The sequence below is a fragment of the Mycteria americana genome, chromosome Z, assembly GCF_035582795.1.
Source record: "Mycteria americana isolate JAX WOST 10 ecotype Jacksonville Zoo and Gardens chromosome Z, USCA_MyAme_1.0, whole genome shotgun sequence".
NCBI lineage: Eukaryota > Metazoa > Chordata > Aves > Ciconiiformes > Ciconiidae > Mycteria > Mycteria americana.
Genome location: NC_134396.1, coordinates 27,747,786 through 27,761,594, shown reverse-complemented (window position 1 = coordinate 27,761,594; position 13,809 = coordinate 27,747,786). Strand labels below are relative to the sequence as shown.

At 39.4% G+C, this 13,809-nt stretch overlaps 1 protein-coding gene across 5 annotated transcripts in view; it reads left to right on the top strand.

The window, feature by feature from the left end:
* NFIB (nuclear factor I B) overlaps positions 1-13,556 on the top strand; it is a 182,517-nt gene extending 168,961 nt beyond the window's left edge. For 2 of the 5 annotated variants that reach the window (XM_075527067.1, XM_075527066.1), the window contains exon 12: positions 6,863-13,556. In XM_075527067.1, the coding sequence (XP_075383182.1) occupies positions 6,863-6,992 (130 nt within the window). In that variant the 3' untranslated portion in view covers positions 6,993-13,556. The remainder of the gene's footprint in view (positions 1-6,862) is intronic. The other 3 variants (XM_075527069.1, XM_075527068.1, XM_075527072.1) reach the window with 2 other exon arrangements.
* Positions 13,557-13,809: the final 253 nt, after the last annotated feature.

Here is a 13,809-nt window from a genome sequence, read left to right as displayed (position 1 = left end):
TTCATTAGAATTTAAGAACAAAAATGCTGAAGTATCCTGTAAAAGTAAAAAGTATTCATAGAAAGAAAACCTGATGATTTCTGGTCTTTATCAATTTCAATTGCTAACTCTCATAGTTTCGCCGAACTCTGTAATGCAGAAAGATGTGCAGAACATTATGTTTCCTCTCCATCTAGGCAAACATGTTCAGAACACTTCCGAAGAAATTAATTGTATTCAAGCCAGACTTGCATGCTGCCATCCCACAGGAAATGGGTCAGCAATCCATTAAGATGCCATTAGATAATCTAATTTGGAACTTAATCTCTAAATTAACCATGCTCCATACTTGAAGCATACTTGAGAGAAAGAAAAAAAGTTTATGTTTGAATCGATAGGGGAGCCGAAGCGTGAAGAAGGCTGTTTGTTTTTTCTGTAGCTGTGGTCACGTCTCAAGCTGTCTGGTAACCAGGAGAAACCAGACATGATGTAATTCCAGATTGAACTTGAACTTCAGGGACTTAGAATGGGGGAACAATGGACCATAGGAATCAATAATGTCCATTTTCCACATGATTATGTTTGGAGCTTTAAGTTAACCTTTATGGGAGAAGCAGCAAGAACTGCAGTGTGACCAAAATGAATGAGATGATCCAGAAGCAAGATGTTAAAGTAAAGAAAACAACTTCAGTAATATTTTCTGAGCAGCACTGCAGATTCCAGCAGGATTAGAAAAGTTCCCGCTCTGCAGTGAACTGGTTGCCTGTTCTGAGCACTCTTTGTTCACTTAGGTAGGACAAACTTAATCTTATGTTTCCTGTCAGATGATTTTTGGCAGCACTGCTAGGGAAGGAGGAGCATATTATAGAGAATTCCCAAGTGTAAACTGTATCTTTAACCCCTTGGTTACTCCAGTTTTCTACTTCTTGATCATCTTACCTCCAATTGTTTCTTTTGAAGCAGTAAAAATACACTGTTGGGTTTTGGTTGGGGTTTTTTTTGTGCAGTCAGGATTATCTGCATTATAATTTACTCATGCTAATTTGATAAATAAACTTTTAGTCATACTTTTAAAAAGTGCTAAAGTAAAAAAATCTAACAGATTAAAATTTGAAATGGTAATATTTGGGGAAAAAAGCAGTGTAGATGTGGAAAGCGGAGAGTCAGTTTTTCATAGGCGACCCATTGGTCTCTGAAAAGCTGAGCCCACGTTCTCCGTGGTTTGGCTCTATGGGAGGCAGCCCTCCACTCGGTCATAGCCCCCTCTGTGCACGTGAATGCTTGCAAACCTCCTTTGGCCCTCTCCCTGCAGCAAACACTCATGCATCCATGGTCCAGAGCACAGCATGGACATGCACCATTTCTCTGGGCCCTTCCTCTGCTGTGGATTTTCTTTGTTAGTGATGGGCTCTGTGGCCTCTTCCTGATCTTTCCTTACCTTTTTTTGTTATGCTATCACAAAAAGGGGTCTGCAGGGAATAGAGTAAGTATCCTTACAGCAGAATTCCCTTTTCCCTCCTCTGGGCATAAATCAATAGGTCTTTACCTCCTCCATCTGCTAGATGGGTGGTATGTGCCCGCGAAACTATAAAAGTCATCCTAAATTAAGCTGAGATATATTTAATATATCTCTTGAAATAAATGCTCACCTTGGAGGTGAAATTTGGCAGCTGTTTAACTACAGGTACCGGTTTAGAATGGTAACAGAAGTACCGCATTAAGTAGATGCCAGAGGGGTGGTTATTCTTTTGGCAGAAATGCACCAGTGGGAATTTAGCCAGGGCACTGAGGTTAGCACAATTGTGTTTCCAAAGCTCATACGATCTTAACAATTTGAAATGGTAAAGTTCCCTGTACTTGTGTGGGCGAGCACTTGCCTAGTACAGAGGTAGATGAACCTTGCTTGGTGACTTGCTAGGTCCACTTCTCTCCCCATCAAAGGCATTTCTACCTTTTCTGTCCAAAGACTGACTTGGCATGATCTGATCTACCTTGTCTAAGCTAATGTGTTCATGAACAGGGTAGTAAAGCTGCAAGGAGGAAATACTGTGTTAGGTGTACTTCCCAAATGGTGAAATACTCTTACAGACTTCTGAAGCTGTAATAGAAAGAAGGTAGAAACTGGTGGAAAATAAGAATCTTAAAACCCTTCAGATTTACTCAGGTCTGATTGGATTTATTTTTTATTGCATTTAGTTAATTGTTTAACATTATTATACTCTTTATGTTATTATAACCTCCAAAGTGGACTGTATATACATCTAATGTTAGTACTGCTTGTGGTCCATGCCAGTAATATTTTAATCAGAGGTTCTTGAAACAGCAATTATTATCTTTAAGGGGAAATCACGGCAGAAATCTTGATTGAATTAACATGTGAAAACTGTAATGGAAACTGTAATGGAGAATGTTAACCCTGTAGGATGCTTGCAGAATTTTCCTTTGCTATTTCATTACATTTGAACAGATAAATACATTATACTTGCCATTGATAGAAAGGGAACTGATGACTGTATAACACACCTGATAGTCTAGTTATGGTGAGAGGAAACTGTTCCTGGCAGTGAAATTACTTAGAGGTATAATGCTTCAGGAAAGTAGTCCTGTAAACCATACTGTCTTTCAGAAAGGCTACTAGTCTGAATCTCACAGCAATATCTGATGGTGCTTCTCACGTAATTTCCTTCAAAACTTAGCCTAGAGCAGTTTTTTGGAGGTCTCACTTCATATTCCAAGGGACAGGCATTTATATTGTAACCTTTGTAAGCGCAAGGCTCACAGATTTCCTCAGGAGCAGTGAGCTGGAGAGTGGGGTGGACCTGCTTTATTCCACTCACACATACAAAGCTTTTTTATCTGAAGGAGAAGCCGTGTGGACAGAGGGACATCGCATTAACTTCTGCAAGGACAACCATCTTGCCTGTGTCCTGGGCAATGGAAAAGTTTTGGCTTCCCCCGTGTTGAGTCACTTAGCGAACAGAGACAGAGCATTGCCTCTGCTTTTGTGAAACCGAGGGCTGGAAGTTTACCTGGGACTTACGCAAACTGCTGGGTATTGTGGTGAAGGGAAAAGTGTTTTCTCCTTTCCTGCTGTTGCCAGCCGTGTGGGCCCCCAGGCAGAGTTTGCTTTGCAGTGCTTCTGCTAGGTGTAACTGGCGCTTCTGCTAGGATGCTCTGCAGGGAGGCCGTAGATGGTTTCCATGGCAGAAGCTAAACTCTGCGATGCTCAGAGAGGTCCCTTCAGAGCAGGTCTGAGAAAGCTGACAGAGGACCTTGCTCTTCGGGGCTGTCGGTCTGGCTTGGCTGCACGCAGGAGCACTGGGGAGCTACAAAGCAGGGCCTGGCTCATATGGTAGTTGAAAGTTCAATTAAATTTACTGTAAATGTAATGGGGTATGTGGGAATGTTGTATAGACAGCCGTATATATGCAGCTTAGCAGAGCCTAAAGTATTTTTTTGGTTATTCTTTGTATCACAGCTGTTCTCAGAGCTTTGTGCTGTGATTAGCGCTATTCACCTCAGTAACGTTCGTTCAGGTTTCCTCTTTTGTCTGCAGTAAACACTTGGCAGTGGTATCAGGACCGGGGTAGCCCAAGATAGAGTTACATCAAACTGCAGTACGATAAGGTTAATTTCTCAGGTAAAATACAACCGGAGCTCGTCAGGCCTTGAAGATCACGGCTTAGGAAGTGCTGGCAAGCAGAGGGGATGGCCTGTCCTTCCTGGCTGCCAGCGGGGCCAGCCGCTGCCCGGCGGGCCTGTGTAGGCCAGGGCTTCAGCCCGCCGTCAGAGGTGCGGGAGCGGTGGCTTTCAGCCACGCACGCGGGCGGCGTCGCCGTCCTGGGCCCGCAGGTCCTCCCGTGCCGGCACCGCCGGCTCTGGCGGGCAGCAGGACGCTCTGCGCGAGCAGCGCGAGAGGCTTCGAAACTCCTGCGGGATCTGCGCAGTCTTGACGTGGGACATTCATTGCTCCCTGAGGATTCATAAGCAGCATTGACGAATTTGTTGCAATCCACATTTTTGTCATGGTCGTAATATAAGGTGGGAGACTTGGAAGGTTTAATAAGCACCTGTATTAAATTTGTAGATCATATGGCAACAACGGTCCTATTAGTCACTTGCTGCGACTTATTTTTATTGAGCACGTTCCACAAAATCAAGATCTCTGTCTCCTGTATGAAGTAGTAGATAAGAAAGCTGCTACAAACAGTAGTTTGTTCTTTATCAGCACTGACTGCTTTCCTTCACCCGCCATAGTCGTTAGAAGGTTGTCAACTTTAAAACAAAGAAAAAAATTCACATATACATGTATCCGGCCACTGAAGTACACTGTAATTCTTCAGAAAGATAACCTGGAAGCTGTGTATTTAGCTTTTGCAACAGAAACTGTTTAAACACCATGTTGACCTCACACAAAATTTACATTCTTTTAGTTAGTGTTCTATTTTGTTTAAAGTTGCGAAACACTAAATCCCATGTAACAGGACAGCAAAGAACTGTGCACTGTAAAACATATATTCAGACAGATCCTGAGCAAACCAACCTGCTTGGTTTTTTTATTTTTGTTTGTTATTACTAGTTCCTATTTTTACAAATGCCTGTGCTTGGAAACGATTTGCATTGTGTCTGTTATTTCAGAATTTACTTCTTAACATCACTGAAATCCAAAGAGGAAGGAACAAAAAATGCATTTTAAAACAAATTATGAAGGAAGATAAAGAATAAGTTGAAACAATTAAGCCTCTTAAATGAGGTTCTGGTATTGAATGGTTTTTTTTTGAAACATAATCTTTTCATCAGATCATATTGGACAAATCTTTCATGCATAACTGGGTTTAAGTCTTTGTGAATATGTCGAGATTTGCAGTGTAACTGTGATTTTTGAATTTCAAAAGGGGTTATTTCTCCAATAACATAATTTATTTTATTTGTAATAGTCAATAGAATTTAAAAAAAGGAAAGAAAAATCTTTAATTAAACATATTAGCTGATCTTAGATTTTGAAAATATAGCACGATTTTTTTAATTTCTGAAGAGGTTAAAATTTCCCAGATTTTCAGGTGACCTTCAAGAATATACCCAATTGGAAAAAAACCCCTATTAAATAATATTTGTACTTCAGGCATTTAAAATACATCAGGATATTCATATTTCTTGTATTTCCTTGAGGAAAAACATTAGTCCTGCTCCCTTCAGAATTTGACCATCTTGGAGACAACAGGTCAGCAATTTTTTCCACTTTTTTTGTGTGTAAAATAGAGCACCTGAAATGAATTGTTAGGAATCAAAATAGTAAATTAACAGGTTTAGAGAGGTAAAGAGTATCAAACAGGAGTAAATGACAGAAGCTGTTTGTATTATTTTTAATATAAAAGACCTGAGGAACATGTCCCCTGGATTTCACAAAATAAGTTGACCTCTTTTTTTAATGTTCATACAGCAGCAACGAAAGGGATCACATAAATCTGCCAAGTGAAATGTAGTTATTTCGTACGCGTTTAAAATAGAGAAAAAGGATCTGTTTTCCTTTTTACACCCGATGCCACAGAAGTGCATCTGCTCATCCAGGGAGAGAGCAGTGTGGAGGGGTGACCAAAGACAGGGAAGGAAGAAAGCTTCCAGCATCCATCCTCCACAAGACATATATCAGAGGTTTTAGTCTTCAGCTGTGTTATCACGAAGCTTATCAGTCTAATCCCAATGTGTATTCCCAAGTAAGCTGTTGTGTTTGTGGAAACACCTAGTGTGGAGAAAAACTTGATACAATGAAATGTGGAAGAAGCATGTGTTTGCACACTGTATGTCCAGTTCTGGTGTTAGTTGTTTGGCGATGGTTGCTGACATAACGATGCTGTTTTTCTTCTGAATAAACTCGATGAGACTTTCTCTAAAGTCCATTATTTCTGGGTTGCCAGAATTACATCTAAGGAAAAGGCTGCTCAGGGTCTGCTCTGGGTACTGAATAGAGGCAGCCGGGGTCTTTCTTTGAGTGTCTGTCTTGCAAATACTGTTGGATACAGTACCTACTACTAGTTGGTGCCTGGTAAACACCTGAGTGCCATTGGGACTTAAGCTCCTCAGTGACAGAGTGCTTTTGAAATGATGAGTTAAGTTCCAAAGTAATTGGATTGCTTTTGAAAATATTTTCTCTCTCAGATGTTTGTTGAAAAATTTATGGTACTCGCTGCTGTCCTTGACTCACGGCTGCCCTTGGCTGCAAGTGTTTACATGATTGAGCCCTGTGTTATCCAGTGTTCCTTAGGCACGGATACCTCTTGGGAAAAATCTGTAAAGAAAGCAGGTTTTTTGAATATCAAAGGCCCTCTGTTCTCATGGGGACCCATGCACCTCAGAGGCACATCTTGGGACTGAGACGAGATAAACTGTGGGGTTGTAAGCGGGTAGGGAATCACACAGGAAGCTTAACCACTGAACCTTTATATTGTGTTCTTGAAAAGAGGAAAGCTGTACACTGTACTGTATTTCAGTAGCTCCTAAATAACATCCATGGTGCCACGTGGTGTCACTTGTATGGGTTAGTTGTGTCTGCTCTATATATTTGCGTCTGAAATTTTGGGGGGCTTTCATAAACAAACAGGCCACTTAGTGTAAGACAGCAGCAATACTACTTGCAACTGAGATCAATGCAATTCTTTTTCTTTCAAATAAGTAATACTTTCACAAAGAAAACTGTGAAGTAGAATCTCAAGTAATATTCACAAATTTGGTTTCTTATTTTCTCTTAAGTAGTGCTATTAATAATGAATATTGGCTTAATGCTGTTTCAGATTCATTGTGTTCTAGTTTTTGCAACATGTTTAATTCATGTTTTGTTTTTTCTCTCTCTTTCTCTCTTTCCTTATCTCTTTCCCCTTTTCAACAGTCCTGGTACCTGGGCTAGCTTGGTTCCTTTTCAAGTATCAAGTAGGACACCGATCCTGCCAACAAATGTCCCAAATTATGGTTTGAACATAATTGGAGAGCCTTTCCTTCAAGCAGAAACAAGCAACTGAGGGAAAAAAATAAAAAAAAAAAACAAAAGCAAAATTTAAAAAAGGAAAAAAGAAAGGAAGACAGGACAAGAAAAGAAACTGAAGAAAGAAGAAAAAAATAGACCAGCAATTGCAGCTCTTACAATCACTAATTCCCTTATGGTTGAAACTGAAATGACGTACAAAGGGTCGATGATATTTCACTGATGGGTAGAATGCAGCCCCTGCTAAATAGCCTTTGTTATATGAAGTCCGCTGGGAAATAGATGTTCTGTCTCTGACAATATATTTTAACTGACTTTCTAGATGCCTTAATATTTGCATGATAAGCTAGTTTTATTGGTTTAGTATTCTTGTTGTTTACGCATGGGATCACTATTCCTGGTTATCTCACAAAACAAAGGCTAGGCAGCAGCAACAGAGCTGCAGGAGGACAAGGGCCGTGAGCCAGCCATTTTCTCAACACTCTGATTTCTAAATGTTTTTAAAATAAGCTCTGTAGCCTTTAGTTATCAGTATGGATTTATTAAACTTTGGCCCTTAATTCAGCCTTTTCTAGTGTGTTATGCAGTTTGAAGTTTTCAATCAGTATGAACACACAGGCTCTATGGAAGAAATGCCTCTATGTAGGTAAAAGTGTTATCTCCTCATGCAACAGTAAAAACGAAAAGGAAAAAAGTGGACGTTTTCCCCACTAAAGAAACACTTACAGAGGCAAGTGCAATTTAAATCATATCTAAGGGGTCATCACTATAAGTCCTTCAGCCCTTGGACTCTAAATTGAGGGGATTAAATATAGAAATAAAAATTACTTTGAACAAACTTATTTTTCCCCTCAGTTTTTGAGGGCATTAAAAGGCATTAAATCAAGACAAATCATGTCTTTGAGAAAAAGAAATCAATGGAAACACAGCACTTATGTTGGTTTAGCTGCTGCCTCCACAGAGGGGTAGGATTTATTTATTTAAAGTTACTGCTTGCATCAAGAACCCATAGGGTTTACATGTTTCTGTAAAATCTGCATCATAGAGACAAAGAGATAGGCAAATCCATGTCACAAGGGCAAAGCTTACCGTTTACAAACTGGTAATACCAGGATGGGGATATGTTATATTTAAATAATGCACTCAATGTAAGTCTAATTACAGGGTGCTGAAAACTTGCATGGTGCTTTCAGAAGTTAGCCTTGTTCCACAATTTTCACATATTGACAGAAATATAATGTGCATGGGCGGACATTTTGCCTCTATGTCTCTTTAAAAAAAACAATTAAAATACTCTTTCCAGTTATCCTAATTTGCACGAAGATATAATGTCCACATTACGTGCCTTGCCTTGAAATCTAAAAAATGGAAAAAAACAAAAAAAGAAAAAAACACAAAAAAATTGACATCACTACACTTGTTTTGCTGCATTTATTATCATTTTAAATCTTTACCATTTTTATGACAAAATATTTTGTACTCCAGATGGGAAAAAAGTGTGACATCATGGATTTTTTAGACAGTTATACCTTTATCTCACATTTATAAAGCATATCATGGCTGTGTATAGTTGCCGCTTAAAAATTGTAATCGACCAGCAATATTTTCAGTATTTTGGTGTTTTTTCTATTAACCTTTCATGTTTTTCATCTTCCAATTAATATTGGGGGGAGGGGATACAAATTTATACGAATTATGCAATACCAAGTTTTGCCTATGTAGGTAGTGCTTTTAGCTGTATTGGTTATTATAGGTAAGTACACAGATTTAAAAGAAAAAAAAAAAAAAAGAATAATGTATGCTTTTTTTGTTTGTTTTAATTGACCAAAGTGGGTACTGCTATTTTTGCAGTGTGATGAGGTCCTTTTCTGTACTGAGAGGTGGACAGGGGATTTTTTTTTATACATACATATATATATATTCTGGGGTTGGGGGGGAGGATTTTTAACACTTTACAGTGTAGCTGTGAAGCAGTGCACCCTTAGCCAGGCAAGGGCTGCAAAGCGACTGTTCTGCCTACTGTGACAAACCTTCAAATCGGTTCCCTCTTTTTAACTTCCCACCTGGGGTGCAAGCTGAAATCATTTCTGGATTTAAAAAATAAATAATGAATTCTGTTGGAGGCAGACTTGACTTGAGGAAATTGTTTTACTTCAAGGTTTTTTTTTCTTGAGAAAGAGAAAGAGAGACAGACAGACAGACAGACAGACAGAGAAGGAGGTCAAGACCCACAGTGAGATGAAGCCTTTTCCATTCTGGCAAAGATACTGCATCCTAAAGTGTTCATGTTAGAAAATGTTTTTAGCTCAGAATGACAAAGATGCTTGCCTTGTCTAGGAAATGCACGTACAGGGCCAAAATCTTTGCGGGCATAATTCCACTGACTCCAGTTGACTCCGGAGTTGCTTCTGCAGAGAATTTGCCTCCCTTAGTCTGCTTGACTGGTAAATATTCCTTTTTTTTTTTTTTCTCTGCGTCAAATCATTCTTTTTCTTTTTTTCCAAGTTTGTTAACTCCCAGCATCTGAATTACCATTTTCCGCCTGCTCAGGCTGTGTCAGAGGTTTGCAGTGTCTTCTCATACAGCAGGTCAGACGGAGGGCTCTGGGCTGTCGTAGGGAAGGAGTTCCGTAATGCACGGAATTAGACTATGATGTAAATAAAAGTGTATTTCCAGTAAAATCACATTTTGCAGATCAGTAGTGTGCCTGTTGCTGGAGACCTTTTATGCACCAGGGATCTTTGTGATGTATAGCTCAACACAGGGTGAATTTTCCTTAAAAGCTCATCCTTTCATTGGGATGCAAGCAGAGGAGAGTATAGACTTGTGGATGTGGGATACCATGGTGGGAAAATTCACCCCTTTGTGGTTGTTTCTGCATTTTGGAGGTTTTTCTATCCTGGAGCAGCCCAAGAGGTGCTGCTCCAGCGACAGCCGCCCCACCGGGCGCTGGGCAGTGGCACACCACAGTCAGTCCCTTCTGGTTCCGGCCAGCGCGTGGCGGCTAGCGGGTTGTGCTGGTGGCACATCCCCACATCTCCAGCAGGAGATAGGTGTGCAGGCAGGGCTTGAACAGCTACAGAGACAGGCGCTGTAGAAAAGCAAATCCTTGAGATTTATCTATAGCTAAGCTGAAAAGAGGAAAGCCCCATGTGAAAAGATAAGACACCAAAAGGAAATGAAAATCAACTTTATGTTGCTCTTTTTCTGGGCCCTGTAGTAAGTGAATTGGTTCACTAAGCACATGGCTGTTGAGATTACCGAAATGTGCTAGACCCACCCAGAGTGCCCCTCAGGCTGTGGCCTGGTAGAACAAAGTATGGACTGTCCTTTCCACACGCCACTGATACTGAGCCGTCCGGGAGCAGAGGGGTGTGCTGGGGGGCTGTCCTTGATGAGTGCCGTTAGCAAGGTGACCCCCTTAAGCTTTTCATAGCACACCAGGATGAAACCGAAACAAGTTCAGGCTTCAGAGTGCAATAGTCAAAATGATGATTGGCCTTGTAGGAAGATGGATGCCCTTAAAAGAGCTTTTTTGTTATCTCTGACCTCCTGTGTGATGAAATTGAGCTTACAGATGCAATATTTTAAAAAGCAAACTCCTTCCTTCCATGTGAATGAGTTGGGTTGTTAAGCAACTGTGGTTTTTTTCCACCTGCCTCTCTAATAGAAACGCCTTTTTGGAAGAAAACGAACTTTTTGTTTATCGTAGGTTTGGTTTTGGGTTGGTTTTTTTTTTTTTTTAAGCTCAGCAGTCAAAAGATTAAGATAAGATTGAGAACTCAAATCCAGTCTCTGGCCTCCTCCTTCACCAGGAAGTGTATTCTGACTAAATCGAGCCACCCCGTTCTATGTGCACTGTTCTGCCTTTATTAAGTTGCTTTGCAGCCCTGGCCTCATGGCTGTGCCACTGAAGTGTGTTTCCCCTGGAGTGACATGAACGTTTGAGGCTTGACTAAGGAAAAAAAAAAGGCAGTGAAGGAGACTGTACATAAAGACATGGCAAAAATATTAATTATAGCAATATAGTTGTGGGGTGATGTTCAGGTGGGCAGCTCCATTGAAAATATGTGAATGAATTTGTGAAGCTGCAAGTAGCGAGAAGAAAGGAGGATCTTCTGAATGAACCGCCTACCTTGTAGACAGTAATTTGTACACTGTATAGTTTTGTTAAGAATTTTTTTTTAATTAAAATACCCTTGTTTGTAAAGCTAACTTTTTAACAATTATAATGGAAATGCATGTCATTTCCATTTTTAAAGTAAACAAGAATATTCCTTGTTTGGAAACTGGACTTGGGTTAAAACTCTCCAGTTTCTTAATTTATGTATTAAAAAAAAAATCTGTCCATGTTAGGAGTTATTTCGCAGATTCCTGTGCTTGAAAAGCATAGGTTACTAATCCTTTAAAAATGTAAATGGAGAAAAGTTATATTTTATGAAGGTTATTTTGTTGTATTTAGTATTGGAAAAGTTGGTTTTCAGAGCATTTCAAAATGTTGGAAGCACCACTGTCTTTTTATTAGTATATATGGCCTTTAGCAAAAGTTTTTGTGATTGTTACATGATGGTATTTAAGATTAGGTTCACAGAGCAATTCAGGATAGGCAGAGAACTAAAACAGTACTTATGTCTCACATAGCTGTGTCCTCAGGGAGCAGAATTTTGGATTTGCAACTTGTAGCTTCATAAGGACTTAATGAAAGAGATTGCACAAGGACATACTCAGCTGTGACACCGGAGTGTGTTCTGTACCTAAATCTAAATTATATTTACTGTGTGAGATTATGAAGGCTGCAGAAAGTTATCCCATATTCAGTGTACAGTATTCACTTTTAATGAAACAACTCTCGAATGTTGCTGGCAGTAAGGCCCCAAGCATGACATCCAATATAGTTTACATGATCCTGTCAAGGTCTTTTGTTAACATTAACCAGCTGCATGCTCCTGGACTTTTTTATTGGGTTTCTATAGAAAACTTAAAAAGAAGAAAGAGAGAGTAAAATCATATGCAGGCTAATCAAGTTAAACAAGAAAAGCTCAAAAGTTGAATGTTCTACTCCATGCTGAAGGAGCTGAAAACTGCCTCCTTCTTATTTGCACTTTCTGCTAGTTCCCCAGTTTTTTCTAATTCCTCAAAATTGTGTGGGTGTGGTGGAGCACTGCAGTTGGAGGATAACACGGACCACTGATTTTGCCCTTTAACCCTGCACAATGACCTTTGCATCAGCCAAACTTATTGCCATGACAACTCTTTGTACTGTTTCCATGCCACAGCTCTGTTGGTCACATTGTTAATAGTAAAGGGGACAAGTTGGAGACGGTCAATTTTTACATTTTTTGTTGCAATTTTTTCTTCAATGGTTGTAAGTAGTTGGTTTTTTTTTTATGATAAAAGGGTTCACTAGTTATTACTCTTTAGAAATATCTGTGTGTTGCAATTCAAATGTATGTTGAATTTGTGAAAAGGGCTTCAGTGCCACTAGCATCGTAATATCCTAGAATAAGCCTTCGATACTTTTATTGCATGATACGGTAACAGTAAAGCAAAAGGTGGCCTAAATAAATGGAGAGCAGTGTGAGCTAGTGACACTAAAGCCAGTCTTTGTATTACTGTATTTTTGACAGAATGGTTTTGAAAACTGTGCTACAGGGACTGATGTGGCAAATGTATCTCTATATGCAGAAGGAAGTTTTTTAAGAAGTATGGCTTATTATGCATTCTTCATTGAGGGCATTGAAGTTGCATGGACTGATAAAAGTTGATGCAAAATGAGAAAGAAACAAAAACCAGCAAAATGTTTACCAAAAAACTCAAACAAATGAGCAGTGCCTGTTCAATTTCACAGTCTCTGTTGAGTTCAGTTGTAAATATGTTTCAGATAACATTTTCTTCAAAAAAAAAAAATCTCTACAGCATTGTAGAATGTGAGGGGTTCCTCAATCCCAGGCATAGGCTTCTCAAGAGCTGCATTAGATTATGTCTTCATCAAGCTGTTAATTTGTGCTTATATCATATAGAACTTTTAGTAAGCTGGGAAGAGGCACCCCATCTCAATGATATTTCTCTGAGAACAACTTTTGTAGGGCTGTGTGTTTCTTTAGATACATTTAGTACAACTGTAGGTGACAAGTAGTCAGTTATTGCTTGCTAGCTACACACCAGGGTTGATCCATTTTAAAACTTTTGGCATTTTTCCCCATACTGTAGGCCATAAATCCTGAAGGTTACATTTTAATTAAAAAGGAGGTGTGTGCACAGTCTTTGTGTAATGAACCTTCACTAGTAGGATGCATTACAGTACAGCTACTTAATTTTGGAATTAGGGCCCTCTGGCATCAGACCTGTTTTTAGCCTGAGTGTTAACAAAGGTTTTTATTGTGCCTGGTTGGAGGATAATAATGTTCTTTTTGGTACTTTTTTTTAGGTTACAAATGAACTCAACTGCCACAAGTTTTAAACTGGTGTAAATCAAGCTTGACTTAATGTGATTGTTACTGTTATATCCAGCCTATACTGCTAGCAGCTGCTCATACTGCAGTCAATTACTGGAAGCGGATATATTTCCTATGCAAAAACTGTTTAAACAATAAAAATGAGCTATGCTACAGACCCTGGTCTTACGTTTTCTTTTCTATCTCTAAGAGTCATGATTAGTCATATCTTAGAAACTAACCTTAAACCTTGTACTCTGATAGCATGGCACAACTTACGGAGTTCTGTGTATACTTAGTTTAGATTTAACATACTTGTTTGCATGAATTTTGGCTTAGCGGTTACACTGAAAAAGGAGAACAGAAACAAAAGGAGGTATAATCAGATAATCAGCTCGATTTAAAAGTTTGTATTTAGTT